The 24,567-nt window shown below is 34.4% G+C and overlaps 3 protein-coding genes across 4 annotated transcripts in view; all 3 read left to right on the forward strand.

Moving 5' to 3' along the window:
* Positions 1–77: 77 nt before the first annotated feature.
* On the forward strand, positions 78–8,196 carry vamp8 (vesicle-associated membrane protein 8 (endobrevin)). The gene is made up of 3 exons (XM_056457858.1): positions 78–266; positions 4,433–4,597; positions 7,955–8,196. The coding sequence occupies exons 1-3, from the start codon at positions 240–242 to the stop codon at positions 8,135–8,137; spliced, it is 375 nt and encodes a 124-aa protein (XP_056313833.1). The 5' UTR covers positions 78–239; the 3' UTR covers positions 8,138–8,196.
* Positions 8,197–10,711: 2,515 nt separating this feature from the next.
* vamp5 (vesicle-associated membrane protein 5) lies at positions 10,712–19,562 on the forward strand. 2 transcript variants are annotated; one of them, XM_056457859.1, is made up of 3 exons: positions 10,712–10,880; positions 16,789–16,932; positions 18,494–19,562. In XM_056457859.1, exons 1-3 carry the CDS (start codon positions 10,878–10,880, stop codon positions 18,683–18,685), a joined length of 339 nt encoding a protein of 112 aa, XP_056313834.1. In that variant the 5' UTR covers positions 10,712–10,877; the 3' UTR covers positions 18,686–19,562. The 2 variants fall into 2 exon arrangements, with proteins under 2 accessions (XP_056313834.1, XP_056313835.1); XM_056457860.1 differs by having other exon boundaries at positions 10,713–10,880; positions 16,792–16,932.
* A 1,728-nt stretch (positions 19,563–21,290) lies between these two features.
* Positions 21,291–24,567, forward strand: part of dnah10 (dynein axonemal heavy chain 10) — a 66,018-nt gene continuing 62,741 nt past the window's right edge. The window contains exons 1-6 of the mRNA XM_056456787.1: positions 21,291–21,516; positions 22,788–22,916; positions 23,019–23,143; positions 23,845–23,950; positions 24,032–24,147; positions 24,240–24,456. Coding sequence (XP_056312762.1) covers positions 21,291–21,516; positions 22,788–22,916; positions 23,019–23,143; positions 23,845–23,950; positions 24,032–24,147; positions 24,240–24,456 — 919 coding nt within the window. The remainder of the gene's footprint in view (positions 21,517–22,787; positions 22,917–23,018; positions 23,144–23,844; positions 23,951–24,031; positions 24,148–24,239; positions 24,457–24,567) is intronic.

Genomic DNA, 24,567 nt, shown 5'->3' on the forward strand with positions numbered 1-24,567 from the left:
ACAGGTGTGTTTGTGAGAGGAATCCGGCGCCATCTTGAGGATGCTATGGGAAGTGTCACATCAGAGGTGGGCCAAAGCCAAGTCATTCGCCGCTGAAGGAAGAGTGAATTAGAGACCAGGAAGTGTTGACACGGCGTACATCTATCGGCTACACTAGAAAACAGTTACAAACATTTTAACTCCAAAGGATAACGTGTATTTTTTTAATATCGTGGTGTTAATAAGAAGCTGGTGAAACTATGGGTGTAACTGATCCAAACAGTACGGTAAGTCACAAATTCAAAAACAGTCGGCAGGTGCTTCTCGTTGTTGCATCGCTTTTTAAGTTTAAAGTTAACAAAACTAACTGCTAACTCGGTTTCTTTTTTCATCTGTGTAAATGTTACATTTTAGTGCTGCAGACGTTAGAACAAGTCAGTGTGTGTGTTTCTTTTTTTACCGGTTGATGTAGTTTGACGCACTCCAAACAGGGCGAAGCTTGTTTTTCAAGTTTTACTTAGTTTCTACGTACCTGTTGTCGGCAAATGTAGATAATTTGCTTGGATATCCTATACAAATGTGATGTTTAAATAACACGTTTATATTCGAGATTAGTACCGTTTATATTGTAATGTTCTTGTACTGATTTGTTTACTCAGATGGATTGAATTTACCTTGAGCTTCGAAGCGTAACTGGTTTACATGATACTGTTGAGCTCCACTCATACTGAATGGGCCCTTAGTTTAGAAATATTTTAACTTCAGCTTGCAAATGTGCTGATCACATAACACATCTCTTTGACTGTTTAACTGAACCAGAAGTGTTAGGTCCTCGTGCTGGTTTGCTTCAGATCAAGTTGGTCAACTGTCAACACTTGGTTTTAAAATCATTTCACAACTTCCACTTACAGTGTAGAGACTACTTGTGTTTGTGGCATTGTAGTTAAGATAAAGTTTGTCTATAGTGTTTTACAGAACTAATATATTCAATTAAAATATGTGTTTGTCATTCGAATGCTGGTCCTTGAAGGAAGTAAGGCCATGTCTTGGTTTAATACAAAGATTAAAGAAACTCCAGTTTAAAGAAGTTGAAAATTAATTACCCTTGTTGCAAACCTGTTTGATTTTCTTTCTTACATGAAACACACAGGAATAGATTTTGAAGAAACCTGTTACCATTTACTTACATAGTATTTGTTTTTCCTACTATGGAATTCAGTGGTTACATGTTTTCGGCTTTCTTTAAGCGGGAGAAACTCAAAGGTTTGGAATTATTTGAGGGTGACTAAATAGTAAATGTCCCAATGTTTTTTTGGGTGAACTATCCATTTAAGATAGAGGTAAAGTTGGTTTTATATTCGCACATTCTTTCATTTAGAAGTCTATATATTGTTTACCATGTTACTTTTAATATTCTATCGAAATTAGCATGCAAGTATGACTTGAAAACAACATTATCACTGTTTATTTGACTGTGAACAATGTTGTACTTTGATAGTTATTGGCTGCTAATATGATTTCTCTATTTAGAGTTTGCAAATAATACTTTTATGAAACTAAATTATTAGGGAGAATCTCTGAATATCCCAATATAAAACCAACTTTACCTCTATCCATTTAAGATGATTGTTCATCCCATTATAGATCTTTGATACCTTTAAGTTTTAACGGAAAAACAGTTTCAACAAAACATACTTGCGATTCACATAATACCAGATGATTTATTTTAAATTATCATGTAGTTTCTGTCACATTATAAAGTGGATATCACACATCACACTATTTTGCCACAATATTGGTACCTCAGACTGCCAGTATCAGATGTTACCTAATAGCTTTCTGCCATCCTGTAGGTCTTGTGACACCAACACATACACACACAAAGAGAGAGAGAGAGAGAGCCATTGAGTAGAATAGAAGGCCAGGACAGGTAGTGATGCAACAATGCTTTTGGTTTCCTGGTAACTCCTTTTGTTTATGAGGTATCGGCAGAACAGGAGAGCTTAAAGGTGTTTAAGATGGCTGAACGTTTAAAAAGCACAGAGAGTTTACTCTTAAGACACAAATTGCACAATACGCAGCTAATGAATTCTTTCATGGGATCTTCTATGTTTACGTGCAACAGTGTTTTATTGGTCCTTCAATGTGTGAATGTGGTTAAGCTTTCTTTTTTTTCATTTTGCGAATATCACACATAAGGTGCCACATCTGCACTACAGGCTAAATAAACTGTATGATGTCTTGCAGTTGTTTTTATTTGGACTAAGTATTCTGTTGAATGCAAAAGTTGAATGTAATTGAGGCACACACATTCAGTGTGTTTTGCTTGAATTATATTTTAGAATGTTTAAGTGGGGATTCATCTATTCATATTTTTGTAATGTGATAAAATACATAAAAATGATCAAATTTAAAATACTTTTTAAAATACAAGTATAATGTTGATGTTATTGCATGCCTTTTACATGTGTAAATATAAATATATAGCAGTCTTGCACACACACTGTAGACATTATGTTGGATATTAGATCTTTCCATGCTAAACTTGAACTAAAAACCAAATGATCAAATTAATTATTAAATCAAATTCAAATTGTTTGTTGCACATTTAAGATTATACAGTGTGTGTATATATATATATATATATATATATATATATATATATATATATCAGTAACTCTCTCTCTCTCTCTCTCTCTCTCTCTCTCTCGCTTGCTCTGAATTCAAATCAATTCAATAATTGTTTTATTGGCATGACAAATGTTACAAATGTATTACCAAAGCATTCATAAAGTTTACATTATATTGTATATTACTTGTAATGTGTCTTTTTTTTTGTTTCTTTCTTTGAAAATGTTTTTGTATGTTTGTTTATTTGTTTTGTTCCGAACTGTTTTGAAAAAAAAGAAGAAAAAAAAAGAACATGTGTGTATATACAGTTGAAGTCAGCCCCCCTAAATTATTTGCCCCCTGTTAATTTTTTCCCCAATTTCTGTTTAACGGAGAGATATTTTTTTCAGCACATTTCTAAACATAATAGTTTTAATAACTCATCTCTAATAACTAATTTATTTTATCTTTGCCATGATGGCGGTACATACTATTTTACTAGATATTTTTCAAGACACTTCTATACACTTCTTAAATAGGTTAACTAGGCAGGTTAGGCTAATTAGGCAAGTTAGACTACAGAACAAACTACTGTTATACAATACTGAAAAAAATATAGCATTAAGGGGCTAATAATTTTAACCTATACAAATAACACTATACAAATAAGACTTTCTCCAGAAGAAAAAATATTATCAGACATACTGTGAAAATTTCTTTGCTCTGTTAAACATCATTTGGGAAATATTTAAAAAGAAAAAATAAATCAAAGGGGGGCTAATAATTCTGACTTCAACTATATATTTAAAAAACAAACAGAAAACATAGTAAACAGTAAATAGTAGTAAAAAACAGCATTAATAATAATTATATAAAAACAAATAAATAAATACAATATAAATACAAATGTGGGAATAATATTAATATTAGTAAATCAGAATAAACTGTACATTTAACAATCAATATTTTAGGATAAAACTGTAATAATAAATAATGATAATCAGTATATTTACAATGAGTCATCTAGATGTGTTTGTCTCTCTCTCTCTCTCTCTCTCTCTCTCTCAATATCTCAATATATAAAATACATATACTGCATTACAATAACTGTTGTAATTTAACTAGTAGTTTACTCAGGAAAACTTTTTGTTGTTGCTTTGATTCCTGTTGTTTTCATTTGTAAGTCGTTTTATATAAAAAGCATATAAAAAAGCAATTAAATGTAAAAGCAATGCAACTGAATAGCATTATAGTGTATCTTAAAATGTGAGTTTTACTTAATGTGCTCCAACTCACCTATAATTCCTAAAAAGAAACCTCAGAGATGTAGAAAACTAGATAACTAGATGCAACATGTAACTCCAGACATTGTTTTGATGTAGATTGTATGATAGGTGGCGCCATAACAGTTATAAATGTGACATTTGAACGGGAAATTTTGCTATACCTGTAATACCTTGATTAAACTGTTTTGTCTTCTGTTTTTGATTGAAATTGTTGTTACCAGCTTATTGAATTACATGAATACAAAAAAATTTAATTTGACTTATGAAATTAAAATTCCTAAAATGCTGCTTGCATTTATTTCAATTTTACGTTTAATTGGATTATGTTTTACTTGTATAGATAAAATAAGTAGATTCATTGTTTTCTTTTTAAATGCAATAAATATATTTGTTGCACATACATTAAACTGGGTTTTACTCAACATTCTGCAAACGTTCCTAACCTCTTTTCAAAGTCATTATGACATTCTGTCTCTTTAGATGTACTGTGTAACACAACAGTGTGTTGTTTTTATACTTTTCTCCACCATTTTAATTTGCTTTTGTTTTGTGTGCAGGAGCATAGAGAAGGAGAATCTTCACAGGATGCGGATCGAGTCAAAACTTTGCAGTCTCAAGTGGACGGGGTCAAGGATATTATGACCCAGAATGTTGATCGAATTCTGGCCCGTGGAGAAAGACTGGATGATCTAATGGGAAAATCTGAAGACCTGGAGGCTGGGGTGTGTTTTTAATACAAAACCTCATTGATTCTTATCACGTATTACGGCCGTAAGCCTGGCACAATGTTGTTAGTATGAACACACACTGACGAGCCTGAGGTCGGTCGGATTTGTTAATTGTTTTTGAAAAAGAAGTCTCTTATGCTCTCCAAGGCTACATATAATTCTACTGTCTGCATTCTGAGTGGTTTTGAGAAATTGAGCTAGAGTCATATTAATTGAGATACTGAGCAAGAGTCATATTATTTTCTAATTAAAATGTCTCAAAACAAAAATGACATTTTAAATTATATACAGTCAAAGAGAACAAAATCGTCACTTCCTGATTAACTGGCACTAAATATCAACAGTAAAAACAGAATTTACTGTGGTAGGAGAAGCTGCGTCAATCTTTTCTTCATTTAATAAAAAACTTGAGACATGAGATGCGGAGCACAGACGCTCTTGACAGTTCCGGAGGTCATTAATAATATAATAACACTACAGTAATACTGAAACGGTTAAGGCGTTTTAGAATGACCAAAACAACATTTCAGATGTTTTACAGTGTGCTCAGCCTGCTGGTTTATCCATTCACACACATTTTTATCATCACATGATCTCTTACGACAAAATCAAAAAGAATTTGTTCGCGTTAAAGCGTTTCCGTTGTAGTTTAAGCACATCTTTTCTTATCGAATAAAAGTGTATCTTTCTCAGTTATGTGCATGTTTTTTTTTTTACTAAATATTTACATATTTACAAAATGTATGCACATCTTGGTGTTTCCATCAACTGTTTTTTATGCACATATTCAAAATGAGCATAAAATGGGTGGATGGAAACGTAGCTACTGACAATTTAAAATATATCTGTTTTGAAATTTTAGAATGTAATTTTTTTTTCTTTTGATGTTAAAGAGGAAAATTTCAGCAGTCATTGCTCCAGTCTTCAGGGTGACAGGTACCAAAGAAGATCTGCACTCAATAATTTATTAAATAAATCACAGGAGAAAAGAAAAAACAAACATTTCGACTGTGTGCTTTCATCAGTGTAATGATTCCTAAACTCTTGCTGCTCAAAAACTCAGTAATTTCAGATGTTCACAGTCAGTTGAGTAACAGGTCTCATTGATCTCATTGGTTTCAATTAAAATCAAATTTTTAGGAACATTATAAAATGCAACGTTTTTTTAGTGCCCAAGAATGCGTTTCTTACAAATGACAAAGGTAGGGATGCTCCGATCGATGTTTATGAGTTTAGGCAGAGTAAGGGCCTGATCACACCGAACGTGCTTTTTGCATTAAAAGGTGCATCTTTTAAATGGTTGACTAATGGCTGCGAGCATCAGATATATATATATATAATTTTAGTTTTTTTTTTTTTACTTTATTGAACAAAGTAAACAATACCACGGTACCAAACAACAAAAACGGTTAGAAAAAGATTTTTAAAAAGAAGTGAGCATCAGATATGCACTTCCAACTTTTTCATGTTGATTTGCAACATCATTTGCAATGTTTCCAAATTGCTTTGTTAGCATTTTTATTATCATTTTTTTAATCTGTTTTATCTACTATTTTCTGTAAAGCTGCTTCTGATCATGACATGACTACACTAACTGGTTATGAGAGACATGTTTAAAGGATTATATGCAGCATCCTTGCATTTATTCTCTTATGTAAGTAGAGATCTGTTTTTTTAATTAAGTGTCATACTTAGTGAAAATGTCCTTTATGCATTATAAAGCTTGAAGCATCAGAATCGGTTCTCAGTATTGGACAATTCTCATCACAAGGAATCGTTACTCGATATCGGCTGCAAAAATCCTGATCAGAGCATCCCTAGACAAAGGCTTTAGATACCAATATTTTTGACAGGAATTTGTGCAATTTATTATTTAGAACAGAAAACAGTAGCACCTTAGTTTAAAGGTCCCATGAAATGTAAAGTTAGTTGTTAGTATCAGTATTGTTAGTTTTTAAGATATCTATATGCTAGTGTGCTCTAAAACAGTGACAAAATTAGCTTTTAGAAGATATAAAACTGATATAAACGTGTCAAAAAACTCTGTCTCTTCAGCCAAAATGGATCAACTGTTTTATTCACGTCACCTCATAATTCAGTTTCCAGTGTTGGGCACTAGCTTTACTACCTTTCTCAACAAACAACAAGGTTGACAACAAACCTTTTGGTGCATTACTGCCACCTCCCACTCTGGTCGGTGACGTCACAAATCCATCAATGGGCAAGTTTCTCGTAACTTGCTTGATGGAAAGATGACCGAAGAAGAGGAGTTTATATATATATTAGTTTACTGTAGTAAAGGCTAAAGTATAATTACTATTATTTCATGATAGCTATTACTGATAATACAATATGAACGTTAGTGTAAATATTTCCCTTTACTATACATTACTATAGTATTTTAAATGTGTAACACCTGGTTTTATTGAATTTTTTGTTTTTGCTGTTATATACTATCTTTGTTTCTGTTTGGTACAGTATTATTTGCAGTAAATAACTGAACTGAACAATTCTGCCTCATATGATTCATTGACAGTTTTTAGTGATCACCTAAGATATGAATGATAATTTAAGTTGCTTCGATTTAAAAATGAAAATTGCAAAAATAGCTTAAATGTATCTAATCTACTTTTGTAAAGTAGCTTTTATCTTAGCTTGCTGCATTTCCCTGGTGTAGCTTTTAGTGTAGTTATGCTACATTTTAAGTAGTGTAGCTAATAGCTTAGCTCAGTACATTTTTCAAGTAGCTTGCCCAACACTCAGTTTCTCATCAAATCATAACCAATCAAATGTTCTCTAGTATCTGACATGCCCGCCCCCTTCAAAATGCTTCTCAGTTACATTTGATTTGATGCGCTTAAGCTCAACCAATCTTTCTGGCAGAGTAGTGAGGAGGCAAAGCGCTATTGGCTGTTTTTCAAAAAGGGGAGGGGCTACAGTATGTTGTATACTCTTTGTGTTACAGTTGAGATTGTCAATCATGAAATAAAAATGCATATTTTAAAGCACTTTACGGGCCTTTAAATAACAGTTCTCACTATTGAACGCTTACTATTACATGCCTATCATTAAGATATTGGCTGTTTATTAGTGCTTATAAAGTACATATTCTGCATGCTCATATTGAACAACCCTAATCCTACCTAATACCTAAACTTAACTATTAATAATCAGAAAAGTAGGAGTTTATTGAAGCAAAAATGTAAAGTTATTGGTTTATTAATAGCAAGAAATGTACCTTAAAATAAAGTGTGACCCAGAAAACATTTGGACATGCCTTTACTGTCTTTTTGTGAATGAAAATGCAAACTTATCATGTCTCACCTTTTCCCTTTTTTTTCTTCTGCTTAGGCCCAGAACTTCAAGCAAACCTCCCAGAAGGTCGCTCGTGCTTTCTGGTGGAAAAACGTGAAGCTGATTGTGCTGATTGTTGTGATAGTTCTCGTCATTTTACTGATTATCATATTCCTTGCAACTGGTGTGATTCCAGTCAGTGGAAGTGCTCCAAAACCTCCAACCGTGACTCCGCCATAGGATTAGGAGCAAAAGATCAATTACACAAACACAGTCACATATACATATATATATATATATATATATATATATATATATATATATATATATATATATATATATATATATATATATATATATATATATATATATATATATATATATATATATATTTAGGGAGAGCAGTGTCCACTGTCCACACACCAACACGTATAACACACACTTCCTTTATTTGCACATTTTACTCCTATACCTTCATATATCGTGCTATCATGTCATCTTATAATGAGGAGCTTCCATAATGACAGCATTGAAACCTTGAAGTGGAAGTAGTCTAAAGACACAACACTGTTTTCTTGGCATACTTTACACCTCCTGGAAATAGAAACATCACTTCAGCTGTCTTTATGGGCTTCTAAAGCCTGATAAAATGCCTCAACTGTCTGAAATTACAATATTTTTCACACTGAAGGTAACCTTATTGAATTAGAGAAGGTAATGGGGGTCGTACTGCTGAATTAGTTATGAAGTATATTTAAAAATGTTATATTACATAAGTTGTTACTTGTAATTATGGAATACTTTTAGATCTTAAGATTATCTTTATTTTGTATTCGATGGGTAGCTGTTTTGTCATCATTTATGTTAGTTATATATGTAAAAGGTCAAGTAAAACTTTATTCTTAAAATGTCACTTGATAGAAAACACACCGCTTTAAGGAAATTGTAAAATTGTGAGATTTTCCAGGTCTTAAATTAAATTACTGAAATCGCCAATGTCCCAAGCTTTAAAACAGAACTATTTTCTTCCTATACAGAATGGATAAAATATTTTTATGGAAAAAGAGCACCTGAACAAGGTCATTTAGAGAGGAAATGGGTATAATTATGTTGTTCTTCCTAATCTGAAATCTCTGCATTGAATGAATGTGACAGAGTTTTACACTTGCACTGTAACACATGCAGTCAGTACTGTAATGGAAATTTCATACCGCATTTAAAAATGAGTTTGGTTCCACAGTAGCGTTTCAAAACCGAAGACTTGGACAAAAATGTTTAAGAGTCTGTACTGTAATTTAAGTTTGCGGTTTTTTACATATCTGGGTTCATGCATTGAAAATCACTTCTCTGAATTTATGTCTGATCTCACTGTAGATCAGTCTGCTGTTAGCTCCATGCACTTTGTTTTGAAGAGGTCAAGGAAATGTCTGTATGCAGTCAGAATGACTTGACTGTTCGAATGTTTGTAAACCTGAGTCTTATTATGCTGCATCTCTTGTAGCATCCATTAACATCATAGGGTATGTAAAAACATATGAGGGTTTTAAACATTTGTATGTATGTATTATTCTCCTAATATTATACACAAATGATTTCATCAAATAATATAAAGTGATTTTATCTACAGCAAATTGTCATTAAATATAAGAATTAAATAATAAAAACCTTTAATAAAAACCTGAATTTGATTGTTCTTTGCATTCACCACCTATAATATCTGGGAAATGTGTAAACTCAAAATATTCGCAAAAGAAGTATGGCATACGCTTTTGATCACCCACACCCTTGAAAAGTTAACATTCATTATCATCGTGCTTGTGTTCATTTATTGTTTAACTCAACGTGATAAACTTGAACTTTATATGCCATTGCAAAATCGGCGCAGTTAAGGTCTGTTTTCTTCAAAAATCAGCGATCTCCACTGTGATATCCGATATAAAGTGGGTCTCAGATTGTACAAGAAGCACTGCATTAAATTAAATTTTTCCCGCCATGTCTTTATAATATGAGCATTTATTTTACCCCATTATATTCAATGGTGCTTCTGCGCTAGCCTGCCCTTTCTGACAGGTGCGCGCGAGTAAACAGCTTTTTGTCTCATTTTATGGCTGAGCAACTAAATAATGCCAGTCTATTTAACTAATTGTAATTTATTTACATTACAATGTCGATACTGTAAAAGGAGTCGTATATAAAAAAAAAATAATAAAATAAAAAAACACAATAACCGGTCACCGGATGTTTATCAGTATGGGAACAACACTAGCTTGGCATACCGGTCGTTGCTAGATCGGATACGTTTGCGGCCGGAAGTTAATGAGAATTATTTCTGTTATTTATTTAATTTCACATTTGTTGTATTTTATTAACGTCTACTCCCACCCCAACCCTAAACCCAACCGTCACAGTAACGTAAAAACATTAGTTGTACCGAGTATTATTTATGTTATCTATTAAATTCCCCAATAAATTGTATTTTTTAACGCCTACTCCCACCCAACCCTAAACCCAACCGTCACAATAACGTAAAAACATTAGTTGTACCGAGTATTATTTATGTTATCTATTAAATTCCCCAATAAATTGTATTTTTTAACGCCTACTCCCACCCAACCCTAAACCCAACCGTCACAGTACTGTAAAAATATCAATTATTGTTATACAGTGTCATAAAAATGCTGCTTTAATAATGTACATACCGCACTTCCGGCCGGCCGCATATCCGATCTAGACCTTACCGCATATACCCTACTGGGTGGAAACCACTCAATCTAGCAACACTGAGTGCGATCCCACCCAGTAAGGGAGGCGCTTCCTGACAGCGTCAGCGCAGAAGATTAAAACTCTGCAAGTTTTTTTTTGCGCATGAAGTTTTAAGATATCGAGCTTGTACTATTTTCTCTTATCAGCTGCTAGTGCTCTTTCCGATGCAGTATATTCGGTGACAGTTTCTGGCGCATTAAACCCACAGATTAAAACAATGGTAAGTTGTTTTGTTTTGAAGCTTTAAAGTTTGTTTCGTTTTGCTGGTGACATTTTGAGGTTAGCTTCACAAATCAAGACATTTGAGGGCAAACGTTTTAGAAAACAAAATGTTTAGCTTAAACCTGCATATGAGAGGGAAGTTTTCTGGATCTATACGAACACAAAAACGGTTAGATAAGAAGCTAATAAAAAGTTAAGGCAATCGCCGAATAAAGGTGGTTTGACGTTGTTTATTGTTGTTACAAACAAGTGCAGTTCTGCCATGCTTAACGATAATTATGAAAGTGAAATTTGTGAAGATTTCTGTTTTGACACGCTATAGTAGCTTTCAATTCGCTTTGTTAGAGATATGGGATAATAAGTTGCTAGTATCGTTCTTTATGGGTTTGTGTCTGAATTTGAAACTGTTTTTCTTTTCAAAGTCATTTAAAAGTCATTCAAAAGGTAGCCTTTAGCCTTTATTGTTGGTTTATCTCGGGTGTTTATTGAAACACACACAAAAGGGGATTTTGCCTTGTCTCAAGGAAATTCCATATTCATTATAGCAGTCAAAACTAGAGGGGAAGGAAGGGAAGGAAGGAGGCAAAGAAAGGATGTAAAAAGAGATGTGTATCCTGCAGTCCTGGTTCATATGCAGAGTGATGAAAAACTGAAACTACACATGTCTGGAAATGTACTGGAAATGTTTTTTTTTTTTTGTATTATACACAAATTTAAAACAATTTAAAATAAAATAAAAACGCTGTCAGTATTTTACAAAATAAACCAAACAAAAGAAATTCTGCTTAATATAATTTAGTTTTGCATATAATGTATTTCATGCTCATGTTACAAAATCCTCATTCTTTTAACTCTGTTATTCATTCATTGTACACATGTAAAGAAAAATGGGTCACACTTTGCAATAGGTTTTTAGTAGTTAATATTAGTTAATGTATTTACTGATATAAGCTGATAATAAACAATACATGTACATCATTTATTATTCATAGTTTAACATTTACTAAAACTTTAAGTAAATCCAAATTCATGCTTTTAAATATTAGTTAATGCGCCATTAGTTAACATAAACTAACAAAGAACAACTGTATTTTCATTAACTAACGTTAACGAACATGAACAACTACTGTAATGTACTGTTCATTGTTTGTTCATAATAGTAAATACATTAACTAATTCAAACTTGTTATAAAGTGTTACAGAATTGTTATAAAAATTAACATGTGGCTGTATAACCCATTATTATTTACAGTTAAAATATATCACTCCAAAGAAGAGAGAAGACAACGTCAACAACAAACAATATTAGACTTAATTTTGTACCCAATTATATGGTTAGTTGCAATTTAATATTTCATATGCCATTAGAATTGTTATGTCCTTTCAGCATGGTTTTTAGTTTTCCCTTATTGTCCTATTAGACCAGATTAATGAGCCATTTCAGGCTGTGACACACCAGTTGTGAACCACTGTTCCATTGTCAATGGCTATTATGTGAGATGGTATGAATAATAAGTGGCGTTTCCTGTGAAATGAATAATTTCATTGATCTTTGTCTGACAGTTTCCCGTCAACCAAACCTTGACCTAAAGTCACTTACATCCTTCTGAGCACAAAGAGAGGAATTAACAGTCCGACTCAGCTGATATACAGATGACATGTCTACTGCTGTAGAGACTGCTAATGTCAGGGAGGTCGCAGTCCTATTTCATGGCCCTCAGTCATGCTGTTTTCACAAAGGCATCATTGTGGGTTTGGATGCAATAGCATTTAGAGATTTCTCTGTCTCTCTCTCTCTGTTCCTTGTTAAGCTGTAAGCAACATGGCACTTTTCCAGAGTTCCATTCCTTATGCTTGTTGTAAACACAATTTTTAAGGCTGTTATAATGGGAGGCGTCCAGGAAGATTTCATCACTACTTTTTGTTTATAATGCTTTACTGGTTGCATTTGTCACACATTAAATATGTTGTACAGTCAGTGGTTCTTCTCTACCTTTTTGACCCCCAATCGACCAGACTTACAGCAATATATACAGTAAAAACTTCAAAACATTTACAGTTTTTCCTGATTTACTGGATTAAGTTTGAGGATATACATACATATTTTTCTCACTATTTCCACCTGACAAAATATGATGGAGCTTGGTGTAAATCAGTATATAAATGTACATTTATTACTGTTGTTTAAATATTATTCAGTAGCTCTTATTTTTTTTATTAATAGTTAGATTTTTATTTGGTCATGTTTTTGTATTTTACAGTATCAGTGTCTTTTAAATAAATGTAATTTAATTTAATTTATTTAGTTTAGGCTAAAACAAAAATAACTATGAGAAATATCTTCTCTGCAGTTATCCAACTATAATACATATACACTTCCGGTCCAAAAAAAAAGTCACACACACTAATATTTTATTGCACTGCGATTAGCTTTGATTACGGCATTGATTTGCCATGGCATTCATTATGCTTCTGCAATATCGTAACATTTATTCCCATCCAAAGTTGTATAAATGTTTTGCCAAGATCATATTTCGATGATTTAAGAGGCAAATGACCGTGCAAAGTCTTTTTCAGCACATCCTATTCTCAACGTGGTTAAGATCTGGACTCTGTGGTGGTCAATCCATGTGATGCCTCATGCTCCCTGAAGCATTCTTTCACAATCTGAGCTCAATGAACTCTGGCATTGTTATCTTGGTATATGCTTGTGCCATCAGGGAATACAAAAATCCATTGATCGAATTCTCTGGTCATTCAATATATTCAGGTAGTCAGCTGACCTCATTTCTTGGGCGCATAACATTGCTGAACTTAGAGCTGACCAAGATCCTAAGCTTTTATGGTAGGCACTATGCATGATGAGTGCATCATTTTATCTACCTCTCTTCTTAACCTCATGCATTCATCATTCTGGAACAGGGTAAATCTGGAGTCATCACACCACATGATCGTCTTCCATTTTTCTAGAGTCCAATTCGTTATGCTTCCTAGCAAACAGAATTCTTGTGTGGGGTGTTTTTCTTATTAGCCTCATTGATAAGTGCTTTTCTGATGGATACACAGCTGTTTAGTCCCAATCCCTTGGGCTCCCTTCACATTGAGCAGTTGGCAATGCTGTTATTTTCACTGTTAAACAGCTGTGAGTTAATATTACTCTTGTTTTTTTTTTTTTTTTTGATTTCCCCATCTCGAACATTCAGGATTTTTTTTGACCACATTTGTTCCTCAAAGATGTTGTTTCCCCATTATCGCTCCTATTTTTAATAGTATGTTGTAATCTCCTTGATGCATGATGATTTTTTTTTCTCAATTTGATTTCAGCAGATATTTAACTGGGTGTCTGCGGGGTCTTAAAAATAGTAAAAGTTGCTAAATCCATTATGAGAAAATTAAGGCCTTTAAAAGGTATTAAAAAGTCTTAATCTCGTTTTTACGAGGTCTTAAATTTTGTTCAAGTGTTGTGCAAAGTGTTTGACTCCAATAAAGCATGAATATAATTATTTTCCTCATAATAAATAATATATTATTGTGTGTTTTAAAATGTAAGTGTTTATATTAGCGAGCCTTTGTTATGGTGCAGAAAAGGGCGGTTACATGAGAAGTTTGGGGGGCGTGGTTCATTTGACGAACAAGCGTTTGGTTGGAAGCTAGATTCTGCGGCTCCGCCTCTGGCTCCATGGTGCAGTCCGGCGCATGCTCAGGCTTCAATTGCAGCCGTTTTTTTGTGACCGCTTGAACAGGTGTTGTATCGAAATCTGACTCCCCGGACTAATCTGACTCCCCTTCGCGTGTACGCGCGTCCGCCAGCGCTTGATGTTAAAGTCACAGCAGTTTATCATAAACCTTTTATCGATCATTTCTTTCGCAATTGACAGCAAGAACGAACACCGAAGCCTTGTCAAAATGACAAGCAGCACCTGAATGTGTTCAAAAAAATTCTTTCAGGTCTAAGAGGCTAAAATAAATAAATCACTTAAACAGAATAAAATAAATAAATACAATGATTACAATATAAATGGAATTGAAGTCATTATGCAACAACAGGCCAGAAGGCAGAGCTAAATGTGTTGTAACGTAAATGTAAAGAAGAGAACCGTCGTGTAATAAATACTGAACCTTTAATCAGTGAATATGAGGAGGTTTCACTTTGAAAATGCGATATAAATTTGTCCCATTTGGCGTTTAAATCTTTTTTAACACATTCAGGTGCTGCTTGTCAATTTGACAAGGCTTCAGTGTACCTTCTTGCTCTCAATTATTTTCAAAGAAAATGATCGATAAAAGGTTTATGATAAACCGCTGTGACTTTAGCAGCAGGCGCCGGCGGACGCGCGTGCACGCGAAGGGGTGTCAGATTTGAGGTGTTTTGCGTTCAAATGGGTAAAGGTGCTGTCGCGTCGTCCATATTTGTTTACAGTAATTGGTGATGTCACGTAATTTGGGACAAACGGTGATGTGACTCTCTTCACATGTAGCGAAACCATAGCGCGAAACAGACGGCAAAATGGGAAAATGTAAGTTTGCATACTCCTGGTTGGAGAAAGACGAGTTTAAACAGTGGCTGAAGCCTGTCGCTGAAAACAACCACCTAATTTATTCTTTCAAGCTTTGTTTCTTCTGAGCTTATCTGAGTTCTATTGCATGTTTGTGCTCCATTGATTTATTAAACTACAACTGTTTATTAAGAACTGTTTATTAAGTTAAAGGTTTGATATTGATTAGAACTTGAAGTGGCGATCAGGTCTTAAAATATTCTGAGAAGTTCTTGAAAAAGTCTTAAAAAGGTATTGAAATTACTTTTAGGATTCCTGAATATACCCTGTTTAAGTGATTTCCCCATCTCGATTGTTCAGGGTTTTTTTTCCGACCATATTTCTTCCTCAGAGATGTTGGTTCCCCATTATCGCTTTCGTTTTAATTAATATGTTGTAATCTCCTTCGAAGTTTCCTTTGCTTGATGCATCATCCTTGTTTGACCCTTCAGAAACAAATTAGCATCTTTCCATGAGCACAGTATGTGCCTACAAGAAATAAAAAGACACTGCATCAGTTAGGGTTAAATAGCTTGTTTCTAGCTGAAACCCTATCATCCATGCAGTCATTATCCAATGGGAGTTTGTTACATATTTGCTTGGTTATGTCCAGCTGCTGACCTTTTTTTTGGACAAACACAAACTGATATATATTTCTTGGTCGACAAGGTACTTTATATTTTGAAAGTTTTTAATATTTAGACTTTTATTTTTTAAATCGTAAGAATATTTATATGCATTTATGAATGTATTATATCATCTTTGCGTCAAATTACAAAAAGCTAATTACCGCTCATGCGGGGTGTTTGTAACGCAGCATCTATGGGGCTGAGAATAAATTTGATGTCATTCTGTCCTCTGGCTGCCGTCATCAGTCTCACACAATTATTTTCCTTTTTCTGAAAGTCTTCATAACACCATCCTGGAGTTTTTCTCTTATTATTTGAGCAAATAAGATTGTAAAAAAAAATCTTTGTTGTACTCTCCCGTTCACTGCGCTCTGAGTTTACCCAGCTATTACGTCTTCCGCTACGGAGAAACCCGGAAATGTGAAAAGGGTCTATTAGTCAAGATTGTCTGAAGAAAAAGTAGTTTAGGAAATAAATTAAAATAACTAAGTAAATAAATAACTTGAATGTTTAGTTATTTTTGATCACTTTGTGTTTTATAATCATCTTGAGACACTTTTAGGCCCTAGTTGATTCTTTGAGAACCACTCATCTAGTGGGACACTGAATGACATCTACTCTAACAACCCTTACATGAAAAAAACATTTTGTTAAAAAAAAGTGTATGAACTAAGGGCAATGTATGATTTGTTATTAGCCAGTGCTTTTGTCTTTTCCAATATGCCATTTCATCTGTTCTCAGCAGAATGGGAATAGCCGCCTCAGTGAGGCTCAAAAAGATGTGGAGGAAGTTAAAGGTATCATGCTGGATAACCTAAACAAGGCTGAAGAGCGATCGGGAAAACTCAAGGACCTGGAGAACAGGGCTGACGACCTACTTGTAAAGGTAGAACTTTTGTATGAGACCTTCTTTTTTTATGTCTATTTACAATCTATTAAGCAAATGTAACACCAACTATTTAAGCACATAAAAGAGCTGTCCCATTAGCTTATTTTGTATTCCTGTGCACATATTATATGGCTCTCTGAGGACTCAAACTATAAACTGGGTTTCCGGAATTTCAAGTGTTTCTAGGCAAAGCAAGGACATATCGAATTAGAGTCTATTAATAGTGTCTAGGTGGAGTGTACGGAAAAAAGTGTACAATTTGCATCCTGAGTTTAGTTTACTTTGTTAATTTTAGAAAGCTATTTCCTATTGTTTTGAAATGAACAAAAACTTGTGTAATAGTATGGCAGGCTGTTTGCGCAAGACGTGCTTTGTGGTTAGGCAACAAGTTCACGTTGGTTGCATACTAAAATTCCACTGGAGTGGAAAAATAAATAGATAAACAAACAATTTCATTATCAGCAGTTACACAGCTTTGCAGAAGACCACAAGGCTGTTATTCAGTTCAAGCCAGTTCAGTATTGATCCAGTTTGGTTCAACAACTGTTCAAATTACAAAGTTCACACCTGTAGTTTGGTTTTCTTGGTTATTTTGTTAGGCTTTCATGACATCCAAAACAGTGTGACTGTGATGAGAAAAAACAGGTTTTCTTGAGAATTCTGTCCTGTTAATCTACTGGTTTTTTTTTTAAATATATATTTTTGGACCACGTTGTTTGAAAATGGACAGGGACCCATTTTTTGGGTTCTTGGTCTGCTTATTTGGTGTACAGGATAGCAGCATTTAAATGAACAAAGCAATAACATCAGAACCAAACCTGGCAACTTAACAGAACCTGTCAAGTGGGAAATCTTAGTATCATGATCCAACTAAATTTAAAATGTTGCTCGTATCCTGCAGGAAACACACTCTTTGCTCTCTATGTGCCCCAGGCACTTTCTTATAAACATTCCATGTTTCATAGACTCCGTAAGATGACAACACAATTGTATAACTCAAGATTAACTGAACTTAACTTGATTATCTGAACTGTCCAACCTTAACTTTGTTTCTGATTTGATTGTAATTTTGGAACAATAATTATTGTGAAAAGCACTGAACAAATAAACTTGAACTGCGTTGAATTAGCCAACCGTGTCAGTGCAGTTAAATCAGTAATCATATTAAGTACTATTTGTCTTTTAATCTGGCTTTTAATGAATGAGAGAGCCAAAGATAACAATGACAAAAAAATAAAAAAGAAAGAAATAAAACTTGGAGAAGCCAGGTCAAGTCACAACCATCTCTCCTTTGGCCAAATATATGAGCACAGTATGATTTATGATTCCCACTGTGTGGTTGGTGTTAATGTCTAGTCCAAACAAAAACTAGAATCACATTTAGGAAATCAAAATGAGTGTCAAGTCCATTTCAAAGCCTCACGTGGTTTTTCTCTCTTATTTGCTAGATGAGAAGGCTCAATGGTGTTTTGTTTTTATTTTCAAAAAATGTTGGGGAATGTTTTATCCTGCAAAATGTAATATAAAAAAAACTTTTTGTTTTGTTATTACTTTTCAGGGGAAAGCATTCTCAAAGACCGCCACAAAGGTGAAACAGAAGAAGCGCTGGGAAAATATCAAGTATAAAGTGGTTATAGCAGCAGTTGCAACTGCAGTGCTTCTTGGCATAATCGTGGCTGTGGCATTGAGCTTTAACAATGATGACAATGGCAAAGACACATCCACGACAACAACAACAAAGGCACCATGAAATTACTAGAAGCTAGCAGGCAAGATAATGAGTCAACACATTTTTTCAAACTCTCAGAAAATAAACTCCCTGAAAATGATTCAGGTTCTTTCGTGAAAGTAGGCTAAAGTCTCGTAGATCACTCATTGTGATACAGTACAAGCTAAATCTGTGATGCTATTTTGTGGTGGGTGTCATACAAACGGTACCATTGTGTCATAATTATTTCATTTTTCAGTGGCAACATATACACATACTCATTCTGTGGCAATAACTGTAACGTTTTACACAGATTCTTGTTGGACTAAGCATAATTTAACTATACATTAGATAAATTGGTGCCAAATGTAGATTAAAGTGTACCGGGAAAACATGTTTTACTGCTAGTGATCATCAAACTTCTTGATTCTGTTTGTCAGCAGGGAAAATGTGTGTAATGGTGTCAGGTTTTGTTAAGTGTGTGGATTTTCTTTTGTTAGTTACAGAACAAACCCATGTATCTGACAAACCCTTTTGATGTCTTGGACTCTTACAGATGAGATTTTTGCATGCATTTTTAATGCATCTATTTTTGACTATGGAGAGATACAAAATGTGCACTTTTTGGGGTAATTCAGGATTGGATTGGCATGTGTATTCTTTGATTTTGTTATTTTTGTGCTAAAAATTCTATATAGATTAAGAAAATAATAATTCTTAATATTTTTATTTTCAGTGCTATAACAGCCATAGACATCAAGGAGGTTTCTTCCTGTATTCAGATTTGATTATCCTTGTCCATTATCAATATAAAATGTTTAACTTTTACATGATTAAATATTTGCTGCTTCAAACAGCACTATATTATCTGTATGTGTACATATACATACGTATAAATAAATGTCCATTGTAAATACGTCATGTTTGTCACTTTTGGCTTTACTCTGTCATTCTTTCTGTGTTTGCTTTTATAATGTGCAATTAAACAAATGTAAAATGACACCCATTTCATTTATCAGAACAATGTCTTGTTTGTACATCTGTGAAGGCTCCTTTTTGGGGCTTTATGTATTGGGTGCAATGACAGAGGAGCCCTAATGTATGAACAGCATTTAGGCTCGTAGCCAGCCTATTGAAAGGTGGTTGTTTTTCCTGAAAAAGTGTCTCTTTTTGCAGTTATTCGCCTAATTTTCTATTATTTCTCATTTTTCTATATTTCTAATGTTTGCTGGATCAGCTTATCGGATGGTGATCATAACCACTCTTTTTGATGCACCAAAAATATTTCCTACAATTTTTTTCAAAGTGCTTACCATACTATTTTACCACAAAGGATTTATTTACAAATTTGGATTTAAACTAAGTTCATCCAGTTTTTAAAATATTCTTATATGATTAGCATTTAAAACAAATGAATAAAGAAATATATATATATATATATATATATATATATAAAAAACTTATTTTTAAATACAAATTTATTATCATCCATCATTTAAAGAAAAATCTGAATTTGGTAAAAGTTGTTTTAAAGTAAAAACTGTAGCCTATGGGCAAATAAAAACTGGCCTGCTCATTCAACTTTCCTCAGTCAGAACTTGGCCACTTTAAGAATTAAAAATTAAATTTGTCTTAAAGCCTTCTTCTGTCTATAATTTTCACAATTTATGATGACATATCAGACAGAGATGGGACAAATGAGCTCATATAGAGGTCAAATTCTGGACTTTGCCAGTGAGGGGTGGGACTTTCAAACCCCCAAGACCCAGCAGGCCTGGCATTTCAGTTAATACGAGAACAGATGAACGTCTCAAACAGAACACTTTCTGGAGCTTTGGTTACAAAATGACTAATTCAAGTATTGTTTGCTCTTTCTTTTAATCTATTGTTGGATAATTTAGTTATCTATAATGGCTATAAAATACACGACAAATAATATTCAAGCTCTTACAAGTTTAATAAATTGTCACCTTAGAATTATACGGTTCTATCTGACATTTTTGTCAAAAATTGAGTTATTCACATATTCTTATGAAGTGACAACTTATTTACATTATAGCATGTTTTTTTTAATAAGTTGTTTACATTTTAAGACGTTTTTATTTAAAAATCAAAGGTTTCACATATTGTTTGCTATGTGGAATGCAAAAATTTTGAAGCTCAATATCTCACAATCATTCAGAACGCAGGTAGAACCTTATAATTCCAAAGTGACGATATGTGTGCAAATAAGCACTGACTTTGTACACTGATTTGACTGATAAGACCTGACTTTTCACTTCACTGTGGAAAAAAAACAAATTGAAGGAATACATGGCTAACAGTGAGAAATCTGTTTTTTAAACAAAACCACTAGTTTAGCGGAGCATAACGTTTAAAACACATTTATAAAACGTTTTGTACAGCGCGTTTCAATCTTTTCTTTGATTTGCCCATAGACTGTATAAAGGGATTTGTCGCGATGGTGATCTGGCAACCACACAACAGTGCACGCATGTGACCCCATAGACTGGTATGACCCGCTGTTGTTATAGCAACGTCAACTAAAACCAGTGCGTGGTGTCAGTTTCAGAAATGACGGTCTAAATATTTTTTAATTCAAACTACAAACGTTACAATATAGTTATTCCTCTCGAAAATAGTAAGCATGGCTCACGACGACTCTCGAGTGGAGTGGATTAAAAACGCAGTGTGTGTGATGTATGATTTGCCTGATTCAGGCTGCTTTGATGAGTTGCTCAGCCGCGGTGATGGAAAGGAAGAGCAGAAAATCAAACACTTTTTAAACGTTGTCACGGAGGAAGAGGTACCTTTAGCGCTTTTTTTCTTCAAGAATGTAAGAGAAGAAGAGATTGAAGTTGAAATTCCTGCAGGTAACTTCCCGCTTAACATTAATATTAGTTAACGAATAGTTTCTGCTTACTCGTGCAGTGTGAAGTTCAGTAACGTTACTCAAAAATTTCCCCACTGAGATAATACACTCACCGGTCACTTTTATAGCTACACCTTACTACACAGTATTGGCTCTAATCCTTCATGGCATAAATTCAAGAAGGTGCTGGAAATATTCCTTAGAGATTTTGTATCATGCAGTTGCTGCAGTTTTGTCGGCTGCATATCCGTGATGCGAATCTCCTGTTTCACCACATCCCAAAGGTGCTCTTTTGGATTGAGAACTGGTGACTGTGGAGGCCATTTGAGTACAGTGAACTCATTGTCATGTTCATGAAACCAGTCTGAAATGATTCACGCTTTATGACGTGGTGTGTTATCTTGCTGAAATTAGCCATCAGAAGATGGGTACACTGTGGTCATAAAGGGATGGACATGGTCAGTAACAATACTCAGGTAGGCTGTGGCGTTGATACAATGCTCAATTGGTACTAATGAGCCGAAAGTGTGCCAAGAAAATATCCCCCACACCATTACACCACCACCAGCCTGAAATGTTGATACAAGGAAGAATAAATCCATGCTTTCATGTTGTTGATGCCAAATTCGGACCCTACCCTCAAGACTCATCAGACCAATTTTGCTGAGTCTGTGCGAATTGTAGCCTCAGTTTCCTGTTCTTAGCTGACAGGAGTGGCACTCGGTGTGGTCTTCTGCTGTGGTCTTATATCCCATTTGCCTGTAGGTTCCATGTTTTGTGCGTTCAGAGATGCTCTTCTGCATACCTCGGTTGTAACGAGTGGTTATTTGAGTTACTCTTTCTTTTCTATAATCACGAACCAGTCTGGCCATTCTCCTCTGACCTCTGTCATCAACAAGGCATTTGCACCCACAGAACTGCCACTGGATATTTTCTCTTTTTCTGACTATTTTCTGTAAACCCTAGAGATGGTTGTGTGTGAAAATCCCAGTAGATCAGCAGTTTCTGAAATACTCAGACCAGCCTGTCTGGCACCAACAACCATGTCACTTAAATCTTCTTTCTTCTCCGTTCTGATGCTCTGTTTAAACTGCAGCAACTGCTGAGTCTTGGCCATGTCTACATGCCTTAATGCATTCAGTTTCTGCCATGTGACTGGCTGATTAGAAATATGCATTAACGAGCAGTTGAATAGGTGTACCTAATAAAGTGGCCAGTGAGTGTATAATATATCTTATAAGGTGTCTTAAAAGGGTGTTTCATGTTCAATAGCAAATAGCACCAAGCCATTCCATATACCTCAAGATCCAGTAGAAGGTGAGGAGAATGACCCAGAAAGAAGTCCATCTGCTTCCTCTGAAGGGACACTCCTCTCAAACAGAGAGAAAACCCCTGCTGACAGTGAGTTTGCTTCAGTAATGGTTCATATGATCAATATTTTAACTTCTCTGAATATACAGTACAAGTTTCTCATTTTTTTCTATTCACCACACATGACTAAAGAGAAAAGAAAAGGCCAAAAAAGAAAAAGCCAGGAGTCGTCAAACCTAGAAGACTCTCAAAGTCAGAATCTTGCTGTGGAGGGCCTGTCAGAGACTACAGAAAATGGGGATAAACCACTTCGCAATGTAAGTGACCAGTACAGTTAGATGATAATTAATGAAATGCAGTCTTAAAGTTATTGTTTATATTTAATCTGATTATTAAACGATTTTTGTTCATGATCTGATAATTTCTACATTTACTACTACAAAATCAAAAGTCATACTTGTTAACATCAGTTTTTACAACTTTAACAGTCAACATTAGGGGCGTAGCGGACATTTTAAAAGTGGGGAGGACGGCTATATGAAATCATACCTTTATATAGTTATTAATCACCTGTTTCTAAATGGTCTGTCTCTAAAAGTGAGGGGGACGGATCTCCCCCGCCCCCCATCTCCCCGTGTAGAACTATAAACATATCCCTAAATCTAATTGGTTCATTGGAATTTTGTGCCATTATCACTAAAGAAGTTAATCCAGTTACATGTTGTTCTGTGTGCATCCATGTTAACCATGACCTCTTATTAATTAATGATGAATTCCTATTGATTAGGTTACTACATGCTGTTCATTTTAATGCATTAACTCTGGTGAAGGAACCATTTTTTAGTTATAAACATTTAAAAGGCTTTTAATAGCTCCCAGTAACACTCCAGGGTTTTTCCAATGAATGTTTCAATGAGTGCCCTATAAAGGGTTAACTGATGTTAACAAACAAGACTTTATTCTAAAGCATTAATGATGATTCTCTGACAAATTTTGATTTTATCATTCCTTTCTCAAGTTTGAGATCCAGGTTGAGTATCACGTCGAGCTTCACGTGGAAGTGAACATTATACCAGAGAGGTTTGAGAAATACAATGTCCTTTACTTCCTGAGGAACACTAAAGGTAGATGAAGCATTTCCAAAATGTGTCCGTTATTATTTTGTACTATCTGTAACTGTCTGGTCTGCTGTTTATCTTATACAGAAACCATCACTGAACCAGTGGACATAAAGGAGGCTAATAATTTAATGCCCAGACTTATTGAGTTTGGCATGATGAATGACCACCCCTTGATGATGCTTAGTGGACTTCTCAACCATGTGTGTGTCACTCACCTCCGTATAAATTTGTTTCAAATAATTATGCTTTAAAACTATATTTCTTAATGAATCAACTTACACTATGTTCACAGGTGTATATCCCTCGACTTTCAGCGAACCAGCAAAGACTCACTGATGGTGGCTATCATAGTGTTGCTGGCTCTGAAGACAATGACATAAGCAAAACAACAGGAGGTGAAAAGCAGCAGCCTGTAGAGTCCCGTGGGTCTTTTGAGGTCCGAGATGATCTTCTCCACAGCACACATAAATTCTTACAGGTCATAGACCAAACTCTACAGCAGCTGGAAGGTATGCTGGTGTCAATTTTAATAGGAATATTTATATTTAAAAGAAGTCTCTTGTGCTCTGCAAATATTTATTGACTTGATCAGAAATAAGATTAAGAAAGGGAAATGTTAA

The sequence above is a fragment of the Danio aesculapii genome, chromosome 5 (assembly GCF_903798145.1).
Source record: "Danio aesculapii chromosome 5, fDanAes4.1, whole genome shotgun sequence".
Taxonomy (NCBI): domain Eukaryota; kingdom Metazoa; phylum Chordata; class Actinopteri; order Cypriniformes; family Danionidae; genus Danio; species Danio aesculapii.